Source organism: Aethalodelphis obliquidens, unplaced genomic scaffold (genome assembly GCF_003676395.1).
Source record: "Aethalodelphis obliquidens isolate GAN/ISIS:26980383/991018 unplaced genomic scaffold, ASM367639v1 scaffold12, whole genome shotgun sequence".
Lineage (NCBI taxonomy): Eukaryota > Metazoa > Chordata > Mammalia > Artiodactyla > Delphinidae > Aethalodelphis > Aethalodelphis obliquidens.
The window spans coordinates 24,056,218-24,082,709 of NW_020837956.1; the positions used below are offsets into that span (position 1 = coordinate 24,056,218).

At 41.0% G+C, this 26,492-nt stretch overlaps 1 protein-coding gene across 15 annotated transcripts in view; it reads left to right on the forward strand.

Annotated features, from left to right (window-relative positions):
* Window positions 1–26,492, forward strand: part of DTNB (dystrobrevin beta) — a 244,921-nt gene that overhangs the window by 155,564 nt on the left and 62,865 nt on the right. For 13 of the 15 annotated variants that reach the window (XR_003434136.1, XR_003434137.1, XM_027113664.1 and 10 more), the window contains one exon: window positions 14,861–14,938. Coding sequence is in view for 13 of the 15 variants with exons in the window: in XM_027113664.1 (XP_026969465.1) it covers window positions 14,861–14,938 (78 nt within the window). In the remaining 2 variants the exon portion in view is untranslated. Of the gene's footprint in view, window positions 1–14,860; window positions 14,939–17,520; window positions 17,876–21,568; window positions 22,572–26,492 lie in introns of those variants that run through there. The other 2 variants (XM_027113668.1, XM_027113670.1) reach the window with 2 other exon arrangements.

Sequence of the window (26,492 nt, forward strand, 5' to 3'; positions counted from 1 at the left end):
TGTGGGTTTTAAATTTGTCTTAAAGTACGGTGAAATCTGCTGCATAAAATTAATGATGAGAAAAGTATGAACAAAGTGAGTTAGGAAGATAATTTCAGAAACAACACAAGTATCTAGGATTGAAGGTGAAATAACTGGCTACAAAAATTGTAATAAGTTATTAAATGTACTTAACTAAAATGGTTAAGTACCTCATATATAAAGCATGGTTGTGGGGAATACAAAAAAGTAATCAAGTAAATGAAAGCATATGGCATAATAAAATCTTTTTTCCTTGCACATTAACAGTAATAAACAGTCCAAAAAGTCTGATAAAAAGTCCCCACATGCATGATTGGCAGATAACTGTCAAGGTAAAAGAGAATTGCAGGACTGTAACCATAACCTCTACAGCTAAAAAAATATTCTGGGAGGAAGAGCAAGACAATGAGCTAATGCTTTTAAAAGTATAGGGTAGGGATAAGTATCTGTCTATATGGATGACTTCCTACAGAAGAGGTACACCAAAGGGCCTACGGAGAAGTGACAGGTGCCCGAGATCTCACTGGTCCTCTCAGGCTTCAGACTTGGCTTTGTTCATGTACCCCTTTATTCACTCACAATTTTTAAGTAGAAACTTTGCTTAAACAACAATATCTGGAAAGGTCATATCCAGAAACTGTTTTCCCCTAAGTTGATCTAAGTCAACTTAGAAAGTCAGAAACAAGTAATCACACTCAGTATTGGTCCTGAGCCCAGCGTTAAACTTTTTTTTAAGTCAACAATCTGGCTGACATAATAATTTCCTCAGCAAATGTATGTATTTTGTTAGGCTGAGATGAGGATTCCAAAAGATCTTTGAAATTAAGACTAGATTTGAAAGTCATTTTAATAAATTAGAGGTATGTTTTTGAAGGAAACAGTTCATACTAGCTTACCTTGTTTCCCCTGGGACAGTCTAGAGGTGGTTAAAAATGCAACCAAATGGTTTGAGTTCAGAGAGGCATATGTAATACACAGTTCTGTTGAGGTGACAGGGGAAAGAATAAATCACCCAAAATCATACCCTGGGGTTATTATTGTCTCATCTTCCTATAGAAACAACTTTACAAGAGCTGATTCTCACATCATGCTGTTGCTTTTAATTTATAGGCCAAACAGTCTTAAGTAAGTTTTTCTAAAAATGCAACAAAGGTAGTAGAGACACTATACCATAATGATTAAGAATACAGACTCAAGAGCCATGCTGCCTTGGTCCAAAGCCTACTTCTGCCACACGTCTTGACTGTGACCTCAGGTGCATTACTTCTCTCTGTGCCTTACTGTCTCCATTTGTAAAATAAAGTTAATAATAGGATCTGCCCCCTTGGTGGTTGTGAGGTTTATATGAGTGAATCCATGCACAATGTTAGAACTGAGTCTGGCATGTATTAAGCACTCAATAAGTATTATTATTGTTGTGAAAGACACTCTCCACTCTGTTGATTCCATTACTAAGTCACAGATGAAAACTAGCCATGGCTACAAACATTCCACACATGCCTACCAAATATAACAACTAATAATGCTAATTCCATTCTCGGAGAAGAGTCTCACCAAGCTAAATATAACAGAAAGGTTACTTCTTACACACTCTCCACACGACGTGGTGCTGACTCATAATCCAGTATTTCCTGAAAACCTAATCCGTGTCTCGTACCACGCTAGCTACTCAAAATACAATGATAAAAAAAGCACACAAATTTCCTGCAGTTTAGTAGAGGAGATAATGTAGACAGATCTAAAATACTTTCTTTCTGTTTTGGGGATGTGGTGGTAGGGATGTTGGGGGGTTGTGGAATTTTGGACTTACTCAAAACATCTTCTACTAATAGTCTCAAAGTTCTCTCTAAGTTTGTAAAACACCTTCCTTCTCAGTTTGCGTTCTTTTTCTTTTTTTTTTTTTGCGGTATGCGGGCCTCTCACTGTTGTGGCCTCTCTCGTTGCGGAGCGCAGGCTCAGCGGCCATGGCTCACGGGCCCAGCCGCTCCGCGGCATGTGGGATCTTCCCGGACCGGGGCACGAACCCGTGTGCCCTGCATCGGCAGGCGGACTCGCAACCACTGCACCACCAGGGAAGCCCTCAGTTTGCTTTCTTAGTGATAACAGAAACAGTACAGACTCACTTTAGAAAATTTGACTCAGTGGTATAACAAGGTTTTTTTTTTCTGTTTTAACTGTTAAGCATGTTTTTCTCTGAAAATCAGGAAAAAATTAAACTTGCAAAATTGGAGGAGTACAGGAAAGTATAAATAAGCAAGAAAAATAATTCCCGTAATTCCACTTTTCTTAAATTTTGACATATTTCCTTCAGATATTTTGCTTTACACTTATTATATTGTTTAGGTGAGACCATACTGTGTGTATGTATAAATAATTTTATCTTATTTTATAGGGTTGTTGTGAAGATAAAATAAATAATATATTTAAAGCCCTAAACACTGTGTCTAATAGCTATATATCAAACATTCAGTAATTGTTAGCTAGTATGACAGTTATCTTGTCCTTCTTTTTATTTCTTTCATGATGAGCTATTTCTCATGTAATTAGAAAGCTATTTCTCATGTAATTAGAAAACTCTTTGTAAGCATTATCTTTTAATGACAGCATAATATGCTATATTTATTGATGTACTGTGGTTTACTTTTCCTTTCCCTCATATTTGAATATTTTAGGTTTCTTCCAGAATTATTCTATTGTAAATAATGTTTTCCTAAATATTTTTAAATTGTCTTTACATTTCTGATTAATTCCTTAGACTATATCCCTAGAAAGGGAATTAGTGAGTCAAAATACTTGAACTTTTTAAAAGATCTTTGATGGACATATTGTCAAATTGCTTTCTAGAAATTTTGCTTAACTTTGTACTTTTACTCTTTCTTACCTAATAGACAGTTAACAGCCTGTGTCATAAAATCCTCTCCAGCCTTAAAATTACCTTAAAGTTTAAAAATATCATTGTTATTTTTTATAAGGGAAAATGGTCTATAATTTTAACAAATTTCTTTGCTTTTTCATAAAGTATTTTCAAATTGAATTATTTGTATTTCTTCTTTTTAAACGTGTATTTTCACTTTGACCTTTTTCTAATTGCACTCTTAATAGTTTTCTTATAAATTTGTATGAATCCCTTGTACGTTAAGGCTGTTAATTCTTGCTCTGTCACATTTGTTGAAGTAGTTCCCCAAATTTGTATTTTTCTTTCTTTTCTGATTTTTTAAATCATTTGAATTAATTTGTCTCTTTCTTCCTAATTTTTCCATTGCTTTTGAGCTTAGAAAAGCCCCTCAATCCATAGACTTATATGTTTTCTTGTGAGTTGTACAATTAAACATTTACATTTAGTTCTTTAACACACTGTAAATATATATTTTTCTTTATGGGGTGAGGTGATCTCAATATTTCCCCATAGCGTGTCACAGTTTTTCTTTTATTAAATACTTACTGCATTATATTATAATTATTTTTTCTGAATTTTTATTCTTCATAAAACTTCAGTTTTCATCCTTTTAATTTTTATCCCCAGCAGTTGGCACAGTACCTACCACTTTGTAGAGACACAACAAATATTTGATAAATGAAAGAAAGAAATACACAATTATATATAATCTGTCCTGAAAGATTTTAAAGGCATGATCAGTTATTCTTCATCTCTTCCTATCTTTAATAACCTTAAGAGAGATTCTGTAGTAATTCTAATTTCAGGTTAGTCTACCTTCCAGAGCATCCACCAGAATGAGTTGGAGTGGTCTGGTCACAAGAAAAGTAATGTGAAAATGACTTGTACAGGAAGCTAAATTTTTACTTTCTAATAGGAGTTTTTTTTTTAATAGATCTTTATTGGAGTATAATTGCTTCACAGTACTGTGTTAGTTTCTGTTGTACACCAAAGTGCATCAGCCATATGCATACACATGTCCCCATATCCCCTCCCTCTTGAGCCTCCCTCCCATCCTCCCTATCCCACCCCTCTAGGTCATTGCAAAGCACTGAGCTGACCTCTCTGTGCTATGCAGCTGCTTCCCACCGGCCAACTGTTTTACATTTGGTAGTGTATATATGTCAATGCTACTCTCACTTCACCCCAGCTTCCCCCTCCCGACACCGTGCCCTCAAGTCTATTCTCTTTGTCTACATCTTTATTCCTGCCCTGCCTCTAGGTTCATCAGTACCATTTTTTTTGGATTGCATATATATGTGTTAGAATACGCTATTTGTTTTTCTCTTTCTGACTTACTTCACTCTGTATGACAGACTCTAGGTCCATCCACCTTACTACAAATAACTCAATTTCATTTCTTTTTATGGCTGAGTAATATTCCATTGTATACATGTGCCACATCTTCTTTATCCATTCATCGGTCAGTGGACACTTAGGTTGCTTCCATGTCCTGGCTATTGTAAGTAGTGCTGCAATGAACATTGTGGTACATGACTCATTTTGAATTTTGGTTTTCTCAGGGTATATGCCCAGTAGTGTGATTGCTGGGTCATATGATAGTTCTATTTTCAGTTTTTTAGGGAGGCTCCAAACTGTTTTCCATAGTGGTTGTATCAATTTACATTCCCACCAGTAATGCAGGAGGGTTCCCTTTTCACCATACCCTTTCCAGCATTTATTGTTTCTAGATTCTTCGATAATAGCCATTCTGACTGGTGTGAGGTGATACCTCACTGCAGTTTCGATTTGCATTTCTCTAACAATTAGTGATGTTGAGCATCTTTTCATGTGCCTCTTGGCCATCTGTATGTCTTCCTTGGTGGAATGTCTATTTAGGTCTTCTGCCTATTTTTTAATCGGATTGTTTGTTTTTTTGACATTGAGCTCCATGAGCTATTTGTATATTTTGGAGATTAATCCTTTGTCTGTTGTTTTATTTGCAAATATTTTCTCCCATTCTGAGGTTGTCTTTTTGTCTTGTTTATGGTTTCCTTTACTGTGGAAAAGCTTTTAAGTTTAATTAAGCCCCAATTGTTTATTTTTATTTCCATTACTCTAGGAGATGGGTCAAAAAAGACCTTACTGTGGTGTATGTCAAAGAGTGTTCTTCCTACGTTTTCCTCTGAGAGTCTTATAGTGTCTGGTCTTACATTTAGGTCTTTAGTCCTTTTGGAGTTTATTTTTGTGTATGGTTAATTTCATTCTTTTACATGTAGCTGTCCAGTTTCCCCAGCACCACTTACTGAAGAGGCTGTCCTCTCTCCATTGAATGTTCTTGCCTCCCTTGTTGTAAATTAGGTGACCATATGTTCGTGGGTTTATCTCTGGGCATTCTATTCTGTACCATTGATATGTATTTCTGTTTTTGTGCCAGTACCATACTATCTTTATTACTATAGCTTTGTGGTATAAGTTGAAGTCAGGGAGCCTGATTCCTCCATTTTTCTTTCTCAAGATTGCTTTGGCTATTTGGGGTCTTTTGTGTTTCCATACGAATTGTGAAATTTTTTGTTCTAATTCTGGGAAGGATGCCATCGGTAGTTTGATAGGGATTGCATAGAATCTGTAGATTGCTTTGGGTAATATAGTCATTTTCACAATGTTGATTCTTCCAATCCAAGAACATGGTATATTTCTCCATCTGTTTATGTCATCTTTGATTTCTTTCATCAGTGTTTTATACTTTTCTGAGTACAAGTCTTTCACCTCCTTAGGCTGGTTTATTCCTAGGTATTTTTGTTGTTGTTGTTGCGATGGTAAATGGGATTGTTTCCTTAATTTCTCTTTCTGATTTTTCGTTATTGGTGTATAGGAATGCCAGAGATTTCTGTGCATTAATTTTGTATCCTGCAACCTTACCAAATTCATTGATTAGTTCTAGTAGTTTTCTGGTGACATTTAGGATTTTCTATGTATAGTTATCATGTCATCCACAAACAGTGACAATTGTACTTCTTTTCCAATTTGTATTCCTTTTATTTCTTTTTGTTCTCTGATTGCCGTGGCTAGGACTTCCAAACCTATGTTTAAGAGTGGTGAGAGTGGACATCCTTGTCTTGTTCCTGATCTTAGTGGAAATGCTTTCAGTTTTTCACCATTGAGTATGATGCTCACGGTGGGTTTGTCATATATGGCCTTTATTATGTTGAGGTGGGTTCCTTCTATGCCCATTTTCTATAGAGTTTTTATCATAAATGGGTGTTGAATTTTGTCAAAAGCTTTTTCTGCATCTATTGAGAGGATCATATAGTTTTTATTCCTTAATTTGTTAATATGGTGCATCACATTAATTGATTTGCGTATATTGAAGAATCCTTGCGTCCCTGAGATAAATCCCACTTGATCATGGTGTATGATACTTTTAACGTGTTGTTGGGTTCTGTTTGCTAGTATTTTGTTCAGGATTTTTGCATCTATGTTCATCAGTGATATTGGTCTATAATTTTCTTTTTTTGTAATATCTTTTTCTGGTTTTGGTATCAGGGTGATGGTGTCTTCGTAGAATGAATATGGGTGTGTTCCTCCCTCTGCAATTTTTTGGAAGAGTTTGAGAAGTGTCAGTGTTAGCTCTTCTCTAAATGTTTGATAGAATTCGCCTGTCAATCCATCTGGTCCTGGACTTTTGTTTGTTGGAAGATTTTTAATTACTGTTTCAATTTCATTACCTGTGTTAGGTCTGTTTATGTTTTCTAATTCTTCCTGGTTCAGTCTTGGAAAATTGAACCTTTCCAATAACTTGTCCATTTCTTCATGGTTGTCCATTTTATTGGCATATACTTGTTTTTAGTAGTCCCTTATAATCCTTTGTACTTCTGCAGTGTCAGTTGTGATTCCTCCTTTTTCATTTCTAATTTTATTGATTTGCATCCTCTCCCTTTTTTTCTTGATGAGTCTAAGGGTTTATCAGTTTTGTTTTGTTTATTTTCTCAAAGAACCAGCTTTTAGTTTTACTGATCTTTGCTATTGTTTTCTTCATTTCTATTTTATTTATTTCTTTTCTGATTTTTATGATTTCTTTCCTTTTACTGACTTTGGGTTTTCTTTGTTCTTCTTTCTCCAGTTGTTGTAAGTGTATGGGGTAGATTGTTTATTTGAGATTTTTCTAGTTTCTTGAGGTGAGATTGACTTGCTATGAACTTTCCTCTTAGAACTGCTTTTGCTGCATCTCATAGGTTTTGGGTTGTCATGTTTCCGTTGTCATTTGCTTCTATGTATTTTTAAAATTTTTTCTTTGATTTCTTCAGTGATCTCTTGTTTATTTAGTAGCACACTGTTTAGCCTCCGTGTATTTGTGATTTTTACATTTTTTTTTTCCTGTAATTGATTTCCAATCTCATAGCGTTGTGGTCAGAAAAGACGCTTGATGTGATTTCAATTTTCTTAAATTTTCCGAGGCTTGGTTTGTGACCCAAGATGTGATCTGTCTTGGAAAATGTTCCATGTGCACTTAAGAAGAAAGTGTATTCTGCCACTTTTGGGTGGAATGTTCTATAAATATCAATTAAATCTATCTGGTCTATTGTGTCATTTAAAGCTTGTGTTTCCTTATTTATTTTCTGTTTGGATGATCTGTCCATTGGTGTAAGTGGCATGTTAAAGTCCCCTACTATTATTGTGTTACTGTCAGTTTCTCCTTTCATGGTTGTTAGCATTTGCCTTATGTATTGAGGTGCTCCTATGTTGGGTGCATAAACATTTATAATTGTTATATCTTCTTCTTGGATTGATCCTTCGATCATTATGTAGTATCCTTTGTCTCTTGTGATAGTCTTTATTTTAAAGTATTTTATCAGATACGAGTATTGCTACTCCAGCTTTCTTTTGATTTCCATTTGCATGGAATATCTTTTTGCATCCCTTTACCTTCAGTCTGTATATGTCGCAAGGTCTGAAGTGGGTCTCTTGTAGACAGCATATATATGGGTCTTGTTTTTGTATCCATTCAGCCAGTCTGTGTCTTTGGTTGGGGCATTTAATCCATTTACATTCAAGGTTAGTATTGATATGTATGTTCCTATTACCATTTTCTTAATTGTTTTGGGTTTGTTTTTGTGGGTCTTTTCTTCTCTTGTGTTTGCCACCTAGAGAAATTTCTTTAGCATTTGTTGTAAAGCTGGTTTGGTGGTGTTGAATTCTCTTAGCTTTTGTTTATCTGAAAAGCTTTTGATTTCTCCGTTGAATCTGAATGAGATCCTTGCTGGGTAGAGAAGTCTTGGTTGTAGGCTTTTCTCTTTCATCACTTTTAAGTATATCCTGCCACTCCCTTCTGGCCTGCAGAGTTTCTGCTGAAAAATCAGCTGATAACCTTATGGGGATTCCTTTATATGTTATTTTTTGTTTTTCTCTTGCTGATTTTAATATTTTTTCTTTGAATTTAATTTTTGTTAGTTTGATTAATATGTGTCTTGGTGTGTTTTTCCTAGGGTTTATCCTGTATGGGATTCTCTGTGCTTCCTGGACTTGGGTGACTATTTCCTTTCCCATGTTAGGGAAGTTTTCCACCATAATCTCTTCAAATGTTTTCTCAGACCCTTTCCTTTTCTCTTCATCTTCTGGGACCCCTGTAATTCGAATGTTCATGCATTTAGTGTTGTCCCATAGGTCTCTAAGATTGTCTTCAGGGGCTTCCCTGGTGGCGCAGTGGTTGGGAGTCCACCTGTCGATGCAGGGGACACGGGTTCGTGCCCCGGTCCGGGAGGATCCCACATGCCGTGGGGCGGCTGGGCCCGTGGGCCATGGCTGCTGGGCCTGTGCGTCCAGGGCCTGTGCTCTGCAATGGGAGAGGCCACAGTGGTGAGTGGCCCGCGTACCGCAAAAAAAAAAAAAAAAAAAAAAAAAAAAAGATTGTCTTCAATTCTTTTCATTCTTTTTTCTTTATTCCGCTCCTTGGCAGTTATTTCCACCATTTTTTCTTCCAGCTCACTTATTCGTTCTTCTGCCTCAGTTTTTCTGTTATTGATTCCTTCTGGTGTATTTTTCATTTCAGTTATTTTGTTGTTCATCTCTGTTTGTTTGTTCTTTAGTTCTTCTAGATCTTTGTTAAACATTTCTTGTATTTTCTCAATCCATGCCTCCATTGTATTTCCAAGATTCTGGATCATCTTTACTATCATTACTCTGAATTCTTTTTCAGGTGGATTGCCTATTTCCTCTTCATTTATTTGGTCTTGTTGGTTTTTACCCTGCTCCTTCATATGTGACATATTTTTTTGCCGTCTCTCTCTTTTTTTTTCTTTCTTTATGAGTGGGATTGTGTTCCTGTCTTACTGGTTGTTTGGCCTGAGGCTTCCAGCACTGGAGTTTGTAGGCTGTTGGGTAGAGTTGGGTCTTAGTGCTGAAATGAGGACATCCATGAGACCTCACTCTGGTGAATATTACCTGCAGTCTGAGGTTCTCTGTTAGTCCACTGGTTCCGACACGGAGCTCCCACTGCAGGAGCTTTGGCCCGACCCCCGGCTCGTGAACCAAGATCCCGCAAGCCACATGGGGTGGCAAAAAAAGGAAAGAACAATAACAAAGTAAAAAACAAAATTAGACTAGGAAACTAACAGATATGTTAGTTTTAAAAATAAAAATATAGATGAATCAACAACCTAAAGGTACAACGGTACCATAATAGCAAAGAAGAGGACGAGGGAAAAGAGAAAACAAAAAACGGGGAAAAGGCCTTGGCTGTGGAGGGCAAGGCCTGAGCAAGGGCGAGGTTTGGGTGGTAGGCGGGGCCTATGCTTAGAACCTTCAGGGCTGGAAAAGGCCCTAGGGGCTATGGGGGGTGGGGCTTAGGCTCAAGGAACAGAAGGGGCCCAGGTGTGCCCCCCAACCCTGGTCTCAGAGGGCAGGGGACCTCACCTGGGAGCCCAGCAGGCTTCCTGGGCTTGAGTGGGTGGGGCAAACACCCTCCTCTCCTCTCCAGCTCTTCCTGTCCTGGAGGGCCCCTCCCACCTGCTTCTCCTGTTCTCCCCTTGGCCTTCTTCCTATGCCCCCAGGATCAATGCAGGGGGGGTGGGGGGACCTTAGAGAGCAGAGGACCATCCTGGGAGCTCAGCAGGCTCCCCGGGCCTAGGGGGTGGGGCAAACGCCCTCTACTCCTCTCCCCCTCCTCCCAGAGGACCCCTCTCTCCTGCCTCTCCTGATCTCCCCAGCCTCCCTCCTGTGCCCTCAGGACTCACGGGGCCTGGAGGGCGCTTTGGAGGGCAGGGGACCAGCCTGGGAGCTTAGCAGGCTCCCTGGGCCCGAGTGGGCAGAGCAGTCACCCTCTGCTCCTTTCCCACTCCCCTCGGAGGGCCGCTCCTGCCTGCCTCTTCTGATCTCCCCAGCCTCCCTCCTATGTCCCCAGGACCAATGTGGCCGGGGGTGGGGGGGGCCTTGGAGGGCAGGGGACTGGACTGGGAGCTCAGCAGGCCCCCCCAGGCCCAGTGGGCCGGGTGATTGCCCTCTGCTCTCCCGGAGGGCCCCTCCCGCCTGCCTCTTCTGATCTCCCTGGCCTCAGGGGCGCTGATCCTGTTTGACCACTACTTCTCCTCCCTACTCTGTTCCCCAAAGTCCTACCGGTTCACTTGGGGGTTCCTCCAGTCTCCTTGGGTGTCAGGTTTTCCACCAGCAGCCGGCAGGCGCCCTAGTTGTGGGGAGACTCTAACTCGGTGTCTTCCTACACTGCCATCTTGACTCTGCCCTTCTAATAGGAGTTTTGTCTTAACTAGTAATCAGAAGCTCTATACCTATTATCTAAGCCACCCTATTACTGGATATTTTCCCAAAATTATCCTGCTCCACCTAAAAAAAGTAAATTAAAATCCATCTTTATAATGATCAGAGTATTCAAATGAACAGCTACAATTTAAATGATGACACTCAAATATTTTCAAACTTGACATCTCACCTGGGTTCCATTCTCTTAATTCCAACTACTTGGAAGCAGGTAAGATATCATTTACCTGTGCTTACCAATGCCACTTCAGATTCAGCGACTTCACAACTGAAATCAGTTCACCCTTACCTTCCTACTCATTCTCTCTACTCCCACCAGTCCACCACCAAATCCTGTTTCCTACTCTTGTGTTCCCTAGTTTGGATATGTTATCACTATCTACCCAGTAGTCGAGGTAAAAATCTCAGTTATTCTTTATTCACTAACCGTGTGTACTTAATCTGTCACTACATCTGATCCATATTACCTGCACAGTGTTTTCCCTTTTGTCTGTTCCCCATCTTAACTACCACTGTCCACCCTCATAATCACTGATATGGACAATTGCCATAACCTCTTCATTGAAGTCCCAGCTTCCATTCCCTCCTCCTTCCAAACCTCTCCACATAAATGATTTTTAAATGGGGATGTACATTAAAAAGAATCCTCTTGCCCCTAGAGATTCAGATTCACTAAATTGAGGGTAGAGCTTGGATCTCTCATTATATAAAAAACTTCCCAGATGATTCCAGTGCACACCTGGATTAAAACCAATATTTTACAAGCTTCTGGAGTTATCATTTCAAAAGCCTGCTATAGTCACATCGTCCTTTGGCTTAAAAAGTTCTAATGCTTCCCCCACTGCCTACAGTATAAAGTCCAAACTTTGCTTGTGATAGAACAGGTGTCATTCACATCCGGGCCCTCATCTCTCTTTCCGGATGCATTTTCAACTACTCCCCTCCCAAGGCCTTTGAGTCTAGCCAAATAAGTTACACCCAAATATGCCATGTACTTTTGGATTTTTGTGCCTTTTTCCATACCATTTCTTCTAAGTTGCCCTTAGCTTTTTTCTATATCTGGAAAACTCTCTCCTCAATGTCACTTACACCTGACTATACCCCTTTTTCTTCCAGGCAGGAGTAACAGCTCTTCATCTCTGACTCCACAACACTTTGTGTATACTTGTGTTGCTGCTCTCATTGCTTTGGATTGTGATGGTTTGTTCACATACGTATAGTTAGGTTATTAAGATAAAGATAGTCCTACTTATCTTGTATGAGTAGGCACCCAGGAGGCATGCCTCTTTCCTTTTGATTAAGAATTAACAGATTCTCTTGGGAATTCCCTGGCGGTCCAGTGGTTAGGAATTCTCTTGGGAATTCCCTGGCGGTCCAGCGCTTTTCACTGTCAGTGGCTCAGGTTCAATCCCTGGTCAGGGAGCTAAGATCCCACAAGCCTCATGGCACCGCCAAAAATAGGAAAGAAAAAAAAATTAGCAAATTCTAAAAAAAAATTTTAAAAAAAGAACAAATTCTAAGTCTTCTTTTTATACCCACCTTTTCTAACTAGCAAATTACCTTCTGTCTAGATCATTCATCTGTTTCTATCTCCTCATCCAAAAAATTGGCCTGTCTTATTAACAAAAGGAACCTCTCAAATCTCTGTACCAAGTGATGGTTGGTGGTCACTTGGGTATCATGGGACTCATTAGTGTCTAAAAATACCTTGCTGAGATCTTCACCAATGGAAGATATAGAACATCTGGTAACATGTTCAAGATATTCAGCAGGTTTTGAATGTTAAAGATCAACAAAACTGATGTGGTGAGTTGTGTCAATTCTACTGCTTCGTAAGTTTCTGTAACTGGTACCATTAATGTCTGCTTCACACCTAGAAGCATTCTTTTTTTTTCTTAAGCCAGAAGTCATTTTTGGTGCATTACATCTCCTAAGACCACATCTAAGCTGTTGGCTTTCACAGTGAATTGTGGGCCTAGTGGTAGATTCTGCAGGAAAGACCCGCTTTAAGTTTTCAGATGCCTCTTTCATCTTGGACTATAAACTCATACCTGTTTCCCTAACAAAACATTAGGAGTTCAGAAATGGTATGAAATTTGGGTGCAGTTATGATTAGTTTACAACTTACAATGTAATCATTACTCTCTGGTTTTGAGTATTAGAGAAGAGGCTTTGATATGTGTGCTGTAAGATGATAATTGATCATGATGTCTACCAAGAGATAGAGGTAATTATTAAAGACTTCTGTGGCATCAGACCAAACAAAATGCTACAAATCATGGGATTTTATCACATGGATCCACGCTTAGGGAATTAAAAAACTTTTTTTTCCCGATTGTCATTTTTCCTCGGAGAAAGTCAGAAAGGAAATTGAATGCAGTAGTATCTTCAATATTGAAATATACTGGGTAACTACATAAGTTCTGAAGTCAACATGAATATGTCCTTATCTTGTTTTGGAAATGGGTTGCTAATAATAGTATATTAAAGAAGCAAAGGCCATTGTGTTTGCAGGACCAGAATGTTTCTGGTGCCTTCTGTATGAAAAGTTATGATGCTGCATTTGTTTCTTTCATAGGCATTGTCTCCTTGTTCCCTTTGGACAATGGATTTAAAGGAATCAGAGGCAAAAATATGAATTTGGGGCTAAAATGAAGCTAGTTTCTGTGTTCACTTCTGTTATTAATCAACCTAAAACAGTTGATTAATTGATTATATCTCAGCACAGCACTACCTTTAGGCTTGAAAGTTTGGAGGCAAAATTGGGTAGCTGCCTGGAAAGTAGGTAATGAGATAAATAACATGGAATTTAATTCTAGCCTAGAAAGGCATATTTCCATTCTGAATGTCTTACTTTGTCACACAAAGGGAGGAACGTGTGACAGTGAGCATACTGCTGTGGCTTAGAAATCGAGAGACCTAAATCGATTCCCTGCAAATTACTTCCCATCTTTGATCCTCTCCATTAAATGAGAAATCATTGAAACTATTTCCCTACCCAGAAGTGAAGTTGGTTTTTTTTAAAAAGGAGGGTAGAGATAGATAGATGTAGAGGTCGATCCATCCATCCGTCCCTCTTAAACTTTTCTCTAAGTACATTGGATCTACCTGAAAATTTTCCCTTGAGCCTGTGTTTGAATGGACTATGAAACCTGCAAAAACAATAAAGGTTCTGGCCCCTTAATGTTCACCAGCACTTGCTGAGTATAACCTCTAAAAAACAATTTCATAGTTAACTCAGCTCTTAGAGATAAGGAGGAACCAGGAGGTAGTTCCCAAACACTTAAATATGAGAGAAGGACTTTTCTGTTTCACTTTTCTGCTCTTGATGGACAGATTTCTCTGAAAAGTACTTCTTTCAGTTTAGGAGAGGAAGTGAGAGATTTCCCAGGAGGAGTATTTAGCAATAGTCATGTGGTTCCAAGTGCAAGACAGAAGCCCTTTGTAACTGAACCTGGTGGGGAAGGAGAGGGGCTGAAGAAGGGCTGAAAGGCAGAATCACAGATTCTTTTTGATAATTTTGGAGTTGTTCATTCAAGACTCTCACAAGAGGATGAAAGAGACCTTGAGTCCAGAAAACCAGCCGCTAAAGACAAGTTATCAAAAATGCTTACTTCAAATTTACATTTGGATTAGTTTATGAAAGAAAACCTTCTAATCAGAGTACAGGTATGAACTCATTGTTAAGATTCTAGTAGAGGATTAATAAAAGAACTTAGTATTTAACAATTTAATTGTTTCGGTAAAAAGTATACAAACTAAATCTTAGGGAAGACAGTGAGCTCTCACCAAATCTCAGGAAAAACATGCATGTTGCTGTTGTGACCTTTGTGACACACCACAGATGCCACACACCTGGCGATCCTGTACACAACTGAAATGCACAATGCAGATTCTTGTGTGCTAAAACTGTAAAACAAGAGCCACTGGAGCGATATCCCTGTAGCCGTGCAGGTACAGTTCGTTGCTCCTGTCCGGGGAGCACATGGCTCTGGGGTCCTTTGGCTTTGTGCGAGAGGACCTTCTTGTTGAGTTTACTTAGGCTGAAAGTATCAATTTCTACCCCCACTCCCTATGGGTCCCACTGTGCTTATCAGGAATGATAGTTGGTCCTTTGCCCTCATCACTTTTTCATTTGTTTCCCCTAGTCTCACTGGTAATTATTCATATAATGTCAACGTCTTTTCTTTTCAGTCCTCCTCGCCCTCTGACGAATGTGAATGACACCATGGTGAGCCACATGTCCTCTGGGGCGCCCACTCCCACCAAGAGGTACGTGATGCTTGCGCGGCAGTTACCACTCACCGTTGGGTACTGGCCTCTGGCCTGGGAAGCAGAGCGTTCCACAGGGCAGAAAGGACTGGCTTTCCTCCCCTCCTTTGACTGTCTTTTTATATTATTTTCGACTTTTTATCTTCCTTTTTTTCCCTACTAACTTATAAATATAGCAACTGAAGGAGGCTGCTTTGGAGTGGTGCCTGAGGTGGAAGCTCTCCATTTGTGACAAGCAGTGAACATAGTGTCAAAGCAGATTAGGCATGTTTGAGCTCTTTTTTTTAACATCAAACAATATTTTGATGAGCACGAATTTCAACAGTTTTGCATTAGAGTTCTTGAAGCGTCAAAGATCATTTCTGCTTCCTGATTGGACTCTGTAAATTGAGCTAATTCCTTACATTCTAAATCATTCCACATAGAATTCATAAGCATTTAAGCTGAAAAGCCTGAGTCCCTCTCAGTTACACAGGGAGTTTCCTTAGGGTCCTTCAAGGAGCTAGAACCGTCTCCTCCTTTCTTCTCTTCATTTAGTTTACTCTTCTCCAGAATTCTCTTAGGCAGGACTTAAAAGATCTGTATGAGATGGTTTACTTTCTGTCTGATTTAAGCTGTTCTGTCACCAGAGCAATGCAGAAAGTCCCTCAAGGCACAACCAGTAAAGAATTCTTTCTAACAGTCATCACTCAAAAAAAACAAAAAAACAAAACGAAAAAGAATGAAGGCATTCCAACCCACTCCCCAAGTCCTTCCTGAAGAAAAGCACTTTGTACTGCAAACCTGAAGAAAACCATACATACCCATTGCTTTGGATCAAGTTAGCTATAGAAATGTTATTTACTTAATAATACTTTGACTTAATATATATAATTATAATACTTAAGATCAACTGTGTTTGTTCCATTGGGTAAAACTCCTAGGGCAATATTTCCCGAACTTGAGTGATGAGAAGAATCACCCGGGTCACTTGCTAAACATACACATGTCTGAGATCACATCAGACCCAGTGGATCCTGAGATCCTGGGAAGCTACACGTTTAACAAGTATTCCAGGTGATTCTTATCATCAAGCAGATTTGGGCAATAGCCTTAGAAGCGAAGGAGTAAACTACAAGAATCCTCCAGCCTGGAATAGAGGATTTAGGGACTTAACAAATGAGAGTGACTTGATAATACAGTGTTATCCACATGGAGACTCGAGACCCTGACCAGGTGAGAGTACTTGTCCGCAGCCTTGTTGGGAGTACTTGTTGGGACACCACTAGCAGGACAGTAGCCGAGCCTCTTCTTTTGGGCAGAATTGAGTGGTATGAGCACCGTCTGTACTGAGCACAGACTTCTGAGCCAGACTGCATTTGAATCCTGGCTGTCACCTGACCTTGAACAAGATTCTTATCTTTGTTGGTTTATCTGTAGAATGAGGAGAATAATAGTATCTATGTTGTGGGGTTTATGTGAGAATGTAACATACTGTTGTCATTATTTAGGAAGTAAACGGTAATGAGAGAACCGGTGGGGAAGAGAGAATAATTTATGGCTGATGCCCTCTCAAGGAAGAACAGAGGCTTATGAAAGAGCACAAAGCAATTAAACCTCTCCCACCCGCCTAGATTTTACAGCCACCCTTGCTGGCCTTAACTTTTTATGTTGAACACCCATAGCATTCAGACCCAGACCTAGAATCTAAATATCAACTCAGGAATGTTTCTGTTTCAAAACTAGGAAGACAAGGTAGATTATTGAAAGAAGTCAGCTTGTAGGTTTTATGTTAGTTCTAGCAATGCCATGTATTAGGGTTTCACTTCACCTGAGTTCTCTTCATTTACTCCTTTTGTCACTGAGTCACCCGAGTCCCTGAGGGCCCTAAGTGCATGGTGATCAAGGGCACCATGCATTCAGTGGCCACAGCGGAATGTAGCTCCTAGAGGCTGCTGGAGGGAGTGCATATTTCTGGATGATGTTTTACTGCTTGAGGAGACTGAAAGAAGGGACTTGGGAGCAGTAGTCATCACAGCTCCTCTCTAGGAGGACTGCCAACCTCTAGGCTTGATGTTGCTGTATGAAGCCCCAGCTCAGTAGCCAGTGGCCAGCTGTAATGGTCAGTCACAAAATATCTACCATTTCTGAAAGTTGTTTCAGATAATATAGTATAGCCTGGGTTAAGATTTTATTTTAAAGTCAGCATTTCAGCTAGCATCTCTTTCTAGGTAGGCCCAGTCAATGCTAGAGGTGGTTGTCACAGACTCTCCACGGGCTGACCAGCGGACCAAGCGTAGCCAAAGCCCTTAGGAGACCGGAACAGAGGCGGAGCTCTGTAACTTAGCAAGAAGAGGAGTTGCTGGAGGAGAGGCTACATGGTGACGTGATGCCCCTGTCCTAACAATACTGTCCTTAGAATTTTTGGAGATTTCATTTACTTTCAGGATGAGATTATGATAGAACATATGGACATGAATTGCATAATTCATAGACTTGGCTCTTCATAGCCCCAGTTTCTAAATGGTATAAATTTCAGGTAGTATCCTATTTACTTCCTCGAGGACTCATCAGTTTTTATTTTCTCCTCTGAATGTCGTCAGACCTTTGTCCCCAGAGTCTGATGAAAGCCAGGAACCCAGCACGTCATCCCAGTCATAGATCCTTCCTCTGCTGGGGCAGAGAATTCTCAAGGGGCACAAAGCTACTCTCCAGAAATAAGAGGTTTTCTTTAGAACTCAGCATAAGACATAAATCACTGAATCAGACAAGAACATGCACAGTAATAAAAATGCAGGAAAAAGTAAAGAGCTCCAGGTTCTAACTTTTCGATAAGCTGTGCATTTAAAACTAGTGATAACCCAGGACTTCCCTGGTGGCACAGTGGATAAGACTCCATGCTCCCAATGCAGGGGGCCCAGGTTCAATCCCTGGTCAGGGAACTAGATCCCACATGCATGCCACAACTAAGAGTTCACATGCTATAACTAAGGAGCCCATGTGCCACAACTAAGGAACCAGTGAGCTGCAACAAAGGAGCCCACCTGCCACAACTAAGAGCTGGCAAGCCGCAGCTAAGGAGCCCTGGAACCGCAACTAAGGGAGCCCACCTGCCGCAACTAAGGAGCCCATGTGCTGCAGCTAAGGAGCCAGCAAGCTGCAACTAAGGAACCCTGGAGCCGCAACTAAGGAAGCCCACCTGCTGCAACTAAGGAGCCCACGTGCCACAGCTAAGGAGCCAGCAAGCTGCAACTAAGGAGCCCACCTGCCGCAACTAAGACCTGGTGCAATCAAATAAATAAATAAATAAATATTTTTTAAAAAAATAGTGATAACCCCATTGGTGAAAAACAATACTTGATTAGTCCAAATAAAAGATAATCTCAAATGTAATGGTTACTTTGTACAGAAGAAAACCTTATAAATGGCAAAGATGCTGGCAATCATGTGAGAAACTGTAAATTATGTTCCTGAAAGGTTCCACTCTAGGGATTTGCCCCCTGTAATATTTTTATTGACATTTCTACAGTAGAAAAGAAATTTCATCTTTGTCTTAGACTGAGTAGTTTCTGGAAATTTGCTTTCTGTTAAAGAATCAGAACAGTACACATAAAAACAAACAAACTTTCAACACTTTAAAACAGAGACTTAAAATGCCCCTCCACTATCCGACTTCAAGGCTTGCTTCTGTCCCTCTTCTTCCCCAGGGTTCAGAGTGTGATTATGTTATTATTCTCTGTACTATTGTACTATTTAAGTCGTACCTTATATTCAGACCAATATGAAAAATGATGCTAATGTTTTTAATGTCTTCTAAAGCTTTGGCTTTAATTATTTATACAGATATAAATGTTTACAATTCTGTGGGCATTTCATATAAGGTTGGCAGCAACAAAAACCTCCAGTATGAAACTTCTGGCTTGGTACATTTGATTGGTATAGTAGTTTTAACTCTTTTAACTTCAGGTATTAAAATCTAACTTTTAAAAGTACAAACCCAGTTAAGCACAATGAAAAAGTTCCAAAGATCTGGTGTACGACCTTGTGCTTATACTTAAAAATACTCTAACATACACTTAAAAATTTGTTAAGAGAGTAGATTGTGTGTGTTCTTACCACAATAAAAAAAAAAAAGAAAGAAAAGAAAAGGCACAAACCCACAAGACAAAGGCAAAAGCAGAAGGGAAGGGCAGAAGTGTCCATAGATCACAAAGCAACTGAACTGCCACCAGGATGTCCACCTGTGGCTTCTCCATCTCTCGGCTTCTCTCAGTGTGCTGTCTTCATTCCCTTCTCCTACAGAACAGCCACCTCTCAAGATGCCAATGGCTTCACTCACATCTACAGCCTTGTCACTCAAGAGGTTGTGCTTTTCCTCCCTAGGATTAGAAGACTCCAAGAAAGAATTCTTATTGTCCTGGATGGCATTACTGCCCATCCTTGTGTATGTGTGATAAGCCACACTCATTAGACCTGTATCATCAGAATAGAGGGAGGAGCATCTCCCCAAAAGAAGGTTCTACCGTCAAGAACAGGAGAGATCCTGGGAAAGAAAAATAACAGAATTTGTTGGCAGAGCACTGCTTTGCTACCAAGCACACAGATGTGTGCACAAGTGTGTACATGCACACACACATACCCCTTCCCATGCACGTTTCCACTGCCAGAGCTTTCCTCCTCGGACAATGCAGCAGTATGACTGCAGATGTATACTGGCCTTTCCCAGGAGTCTTATCCACCTCCTGCAGACAGCACTGGGTCCCCGATGTCTAGGTCATGTCCATTTGTCGGGATCAGGTCTAGGTGCATCTTTTGTGATTCATTAACCCGTTCTACCATGGACCAAATCATAAGTTTTAAGAACTCACACATCTCTACAACTCACAGCTCTACAAAAGTAGAAATCTGAAAATAGGATAATTGCATTTTAGAGAAGGGAGGAAAAGGAAGTAACAGAAAACATGGCATATTAAGCCACATTTGCCTGTTTCCTCCTAAAACACCATGAAAGTGACAGTCGAGACATTTTCTTTAGTAGAAACCAACTACAGAGAAAAATGGACAAGGAGACAATAGCAACGTTTTGGAAGCAGCAAGGCAGATGGATGAGTGGTAACTGATTTTCCAGACTGGAGAGAATTAAAACCTAAGCCAACAGAGAAACCCAGAGGAAAGCCCACCCGGGAGTTAGAAGGCTCTGAGGGAGGGATACAGAACAACAGCTGATAGTCTGTTTAAGAAGCACTTACAGTCTCAGTCTCAGATTGCATACATAACTGGGCCTCTACCGCTACCCAACCTGCCAGAGTTGAGATTTATGTTTGTGGTTTCTGGAATAATACAACCCCCATAAAAACCCTAGTTGTCTTAATTATCTCACCTTGGTGGGCTGAGGCAACTGGCTTCCAGGCAACGCATCTCTTTTCCTTGCAGTATCATATTAAAGACTTCAAGAAATCACTACCGCATCCTGTTATTCCTCTCAAAGTGCCTGGGACTCCAGCCAGAAGGGGCACAAGGTCTAAGTCCCAGGATCCCAGAGATTACAGTTTAACCAGTGGCTTTGCTCTGTAGCCGTATAGCAAAGATTGATGTTATTCCCTCCCTGGGATGGAGAGTTTTGCTACCATCGACACCTCAACTTGACTTAGCTAGTTCCAGTCAGTGTTATACCCCACTCCTAGTATTAGTTTCTATTTTGGTCAGAACTCTTGGCTGTTAAGTAACAGAAGCTCAGTGTGAATTGGCTTAGGGAAAACGAGAAGATTTTTTGTTTTTGTAACCAGACTGTGGGCAAAGCAGGGGATATGCGGCTGGGCCTCCCGGATGACAGAGCAAGGGGAACTCTAACTCATGTAGGTGTTTCCCCCAACCCACCCCCTGCCCATGCTCCTTGCTCCTCTCTACTACACATCTGCTCCTTCTTCCCTAAGGTAACTACCTTTTCACGCAGCAGGGAACAAAGCCAAGAGACCCATGTGTTCACATTTTGTAACCTCATTACCCTATGTGGATCCAATTTGAAAACTTTCAGTGAAAGTTCCTTTTGATCCGTCTTGGATCATGTTACCCACCCTGGGGTTTTCTGTTTAGTGGTCCTGCCTAGAATAACATGGTTGAATGGGTGGGGGTCAGTTCACAAAATAGCGGGGGGGTCTGCTGCCCCCAGAGAAGGTAGAGTTGCTGAGGAGACATGTAGGTATAAGCTTCTTTTTCAGGTGGTTTCTGACAAAATTATATTACATCACACTTCCATTTGCATAGATTTGTTTCAGGAGACCTTTTTTCCTCTACCACCTCATTTTTATTTTTCTCAAGGGTTAAATAATTCTTTCTATTCTGTTCAGTTTATGAAGGTGATTGTGTTGGGACATAACACCATCTTTGGGTGGTAACAGGTGAATATGAGAGCCAAAGACCCTGAGTAAGCCACCAATTGTGAGGAATCTTAAGTAAAGGCAAGATTTTATTAGAGCTTTTTTACTTTAATACATACTTCACAAGAAGGAAAAGCAGTTTTTAAAGACCAGAAGATGCTACAATATAAGTACTGTTTCTGAGCTGTAGAAACATGACCAAGTTAAGAGGCGGGTTGTTAAAATGGCTTTTTGCCTGGGTGCCAAGGTAAAAGGTTTATCTTGTTATCTGCAGAAAACAGTGGAGTGACAGGAGCCACAGCACGCTGCTCTTTCAGACAAAACAGCAGAGGTGTGGGGAAACTGAGAAAAGAGGCAAAATGAAATCGGTCAAGGCAGAAACTATTCATATGTGGACTCAGGCCACTGATTGTCTTTCTTTCTGTGAAATGAGAAGAATAGAGTTTGGTTGAAAAGCAAGAACTAATGAGGTTTTCAGCGTGGCCATGAAACAACTACCTTGTGTGAATTCTTCGTGAGAACCTCTCCAAGGCAACTCAGGAATTATTTTTTTCCTCCAATCTTTTTTTTTTTTTTTTGGAAAGACAGAAAAGCAGAGTAATTGAAAATTAACACATAATCTTATGGAACTGCAGGGTCTCAGTGTTGGCAGATTTCCAAAGTTTGTCTGATGGCCTGGGCAGCCTGCCAATTTTCAACTGCTTCTGGGCTGGGATTAAATTCCATTTCCATTCAAGCATTTAAGGTAAACCCTTCAGCAGTTCTAACTCAGGTCAGTACGGACTAAAAGCTTATTTCCAATTCCATACTTCAAAACCTTAATTTGAATAGTTTCCTCCTCTCTTTGGACTGAGGCTTGAGGTCCTAAATGTGAGCGAGAATCACGTCTATTATGGACTGTCAGCAGAGCAGAGGGGAAAAAAGGACAGGCTTGCAGAGAAAGGTGGTGAGTTGAGTGTTGTCATGCTTGGATTGAGATGCCTGAGGGATCCTGGGGGTGAAGACAGGCTCTGTAGATTTTGGATGCTGGGGTGCTCCTTCTGGCTTGAGTTAGGTACCTTTGGTTAAAACACAGGAGGAAGATTTGGGGAGGAAGATAGCAGAGTTATGTTGAGTTAGAGGTGCCTGTGGGACACCAGGGAACCAGACCACAGCATGAGTTCTTGTCATCCAGATACTTCCTTCCAGCTACCTTGGTTTCATGCTAGCAAAGGGCAGACCAGTCCTGAGATCCAACAAATGACCAGTAGAACTTACACACACAAACACAGCCTGCCTCTCTCTCTCTCTCTCTCCCCCCCTCCCTCTCCCTCTCCCTCTCCCCCTCCCTCTCTCTCTCTCTCTCTCTCTCTCTCTCTCTCTCTCTCTCTCTCAGCTGACTTGGTGCAGTGCGCTGCTTTCTAATGATGGGATGTTCCATGAACTTGCGCACATGATGGAAATTCCTATAGCAATGCTCAGATTCCTGTGCCGATCTGGCTTAGACATACATGTTTTTTTTATTCCTTTTAACATCAAACTATTAAAATATTTCAACTTCTTTTAATAAGCAGACATTTAAAACAATCAGTGCTGTAGTAAAAGGTCTTACCTTTTCCTGGATCTTATTAGGAAACCTCCAGTGTACTCCCCACCAATCCAGTCTTGTCTTTGCAACCAAAGGGATTTTTCTGAAATGCAGGTCTGAGTATGTGTATATACTCAGATAGGTCTGAGTATCTCTCCGGGATAAAAATCTCCAGTGGCTCTTCCTTTCTGCAGTGCTGTCCAAGAGCATGGATATGTTTTGTGCTAACTGGTATGGTAGCCATTAGCCATATGTGGGTATTGAACACTTGAAATGTGACTGGGGCAGCACAGTGAATTTTTAGTTTTAATTTGAATTAATTTGAATTTAAACAGCCACATGTGGCTAGTGGTAGTGCAGTTCTGCAGGATAAAGCCCACATTCTTCATTTCTGAGCTGACCCTTGCTAGCCTCTCCAGCCGTACCTATTCCACTCTTTCTACTTGGCATCTACGCTCAGAATTACTTAATCACTCACAGTTCCCCAAGCGGGTTTCTGCATATGCTGCTTCCGCCTTGGTGCTTCCCATCTTTTTTCCAGTTACTCCCCTCTCCTTGTCATCTAATTCTGCCTTCTTAACTTAGCTTCAACCCCTCCAGGAAGCCTTCCCTAAATCCTAAAACTAGACTAAGTGTTCATCTTCTGTGATCTGTAACACCTTGTACATATCCCACTGTTGTAATTACCTATTTGTTCCATGCCTTTCTAGACTCTTAGCTCCCTGAGGGCAAGGACTCACCAGGCTTTATCCAGAAACCTATTCCTTTGCTCCAGATCTTGCTGTTTGCCTCTTATTAGCACTTCTTCTGCTAGGAAAGGGGTTTTCTTCTTCAGTTACTTCAAGCACGTAGCATCTTATAATATTGCCTGCTTGTTTCATTGAGGGCTGAGAAATAAAGGACATGAGTTATCCTGGAGTAGCAGGTTCTAATGCAGTAGCACCTGGCTCACTCTAGCTGTCCCCTCTTGGTTAGCTGTAACTTCCCTCCTTAACACTGAGAAGGCTGACTCCATCAGTCACCATCTGTTTACTTATTCGGTCAGTTCTAGTAGCGTGTGTGGCAGTTTCAGAATCGTTGATTTATTTTTTACGCAGATTATTGGGGTATTAGTCATATATTATACAGCTCATCCATTTAAAGTGTACCATTTAGTGGTTTTTAGTGTATCCACAGGGTTGGGCAGCCATTACCACAACCGATTTTAGAACATCTTTATCACCCCTCCGAATTGATTTGTTGCTAAAAAATCTCCACGGTGTGGAGGCTCAGCTGTAGAGGACAAGAGTGGAAGAAGAGAGACCAGTTAAGAGGCTCTTGGAGTAGACCAAGCGGCACTGGGTGAGAAATTCCAGATGAGAAATTATGGCAGCAGTGGAGGTGGTGAGAGTGGCCCGTTTGGGGATCTGTTTTGTTTATTTACTTGTTTGTTTATTTATTTTTGACTGCGTTGGGTCTTCGTTGTTGCGGGCAGGCTTTCTCTAATTGCGGCGAGCCGGGGCTACTATTCATTGCAGTACGTGGGCTTCTCATTGCGGCGGCTTCTCTTGTTGCGGAGCACAGGCTCTAGGCACACAGGCTTCAGTGCTTGTGGCACGCAGGCTCTAGAGCACAGACTTAGTAGTTGTGGCGCACGGGCTTAGTTGCTCCGCAGCATGTGAGATCTTCCTGGACCAGGGCTTGAACCCGTGTCCCCTGCATTGGCAGGCGGATTCTCAACCACTGCGCCACCAGGGAAGTCCCTGGGGAGCTATTTTGAAAGTAGGGCCAGCAGGACTTGTTAAGAGATTAGATGTGGAGCATGAGGAAAAGAGAGAAATTAAGATGACGACTCAGCTTTTGGCTTGATGACTGGGTAAATGGGGATGCTTTTTATTTAAACTGGCCAGTCTGGGGGAGTGTCAGGTGAGGAAGTAGGGTGAGGAGAATCAAGAGTTCTATTTTGAACATGTTGGGTTTGAGATGCCTGTTAGGCATGCAAGGGGAGATGTTGAACAGGCATCAAATACATGATTCTAGAGCTCCAGGGAGAGGTCAGGGCTGGAATATAAAGTTGTGAGGATTACAGCAATACCTTTTATGGAAGATTGTTCTGAGAACAAACAAAAGAAGACCTATAAAATTACCTGATGGGTCACAGGTACTTTGTTGGTAACGATGACTATGTTATCTTATTTAATCCTCCCAACACTCTCTAAAGTAAATTTCATGAGGCAGATTTTATATTATTATTTTACAGATGAGAGGACTAAGACATAGAGAGGTTAATGTTCAAACTCACACAGCTAATAAGTATCAGAGTTTGGATTAAACCCAAGACTGCCTGACTCCGAAGCCTGTGCTCTCAGTTGCTACGCTCTGCTGCCTCCTACTTAGTAAATAATTCCGCTACCAGGGCTGCACACTGCCTCTCGCATGCTTGTACTGCCTCTGACCTTGTCCCACCACTGCTTACCCTTCATTCCGACCTCCCCCACCTCAGATCCCTTCCCCTTGCTGCCTGTCCCCACAGGTGTGCTCTTAACCTTGGCCAAATACGCCCTCTCTTGCTACCACTGGAGATTATCACCTAGGCTCCAAAGCCCCCATCATCTTGGAGAGCAGTTCTCACGCTGCAGTGTGCACCTGGAGCACTGGCAGCTCATTTCAAATGCAGATTCCCAGGCCTCGTTCCCAGATAATTTGATTCAGTAAAAGCTTGAGAGTTCTGAAGGAAGAAATCTGGGGAAACGCACTTTTAGAAATGCTGCCTTTGGGACTTCCCTGGTGGCGCAGTGGTTGAGAATCCGCCTGCCAATGCAGGGGGCACGGGTTCGAGCCCTGGTCCGGGAAGATCCCACATACCATGGAGCAACTAAGCCCGTGCACCACGACTACTGAGCCTGCGCTCTAGAGCCCGTGAGCCACAACTCCTGAGCCCGTGAGCCACAACTACTGAAGCCCGCGCACCTAGAGCCCGTGCTCTGCAACAAGAGAAGCCACCGCAATGAGAAGCCCGCACACAGCAACGAAGACCCAACACAGCCAACAATAAAATAATAATAAATAAATTTATTTAAAAAAAAAAAAAGAAATGCTGCCTTTGACCCTACCAGTCCCATCAGGACCCTCTGGCCGCAACTGTGCTCATTTTTACCATTGGTTTAGAGTTGGGGGATGCCTTGTGAGGGAAAGAACGCTCTTTAGGGTACCCGGGGAGAAACGTGTTCATTTCATTGTCACTCCTCTCTCTAAGTCTGGTTCATTCTACTCATCCTTGCTTTTGCTGATCTCCCTAATTGGGTAAAATCCTACTATTATGTCTTCTCATAGGAGAACAGTGTCCTTCTCATTGTAACCCTCATTACATTTGCAATTTTACTTATTTTTGTGATCATCTCTTTTCTGCTTGACTGTTAGCATCAAGAAAGCAGCAGCCATGTCTGGGTTTTGCTTGCTGTGGTGTCCTCATCTCCTGGCACAGTACTGATGCCTAGTAGGTACTCCAAACATTGACTCAAATGTCCAATTTCCATCAGAAGTGCTATTCAAACTGTTGTATACTCAGACATGAAAATCACCTACTTTTATGGATTGAATTAATGTTTAACAGCTTAGAAATAGAACAATTATTATTTTTATTATTTTATGG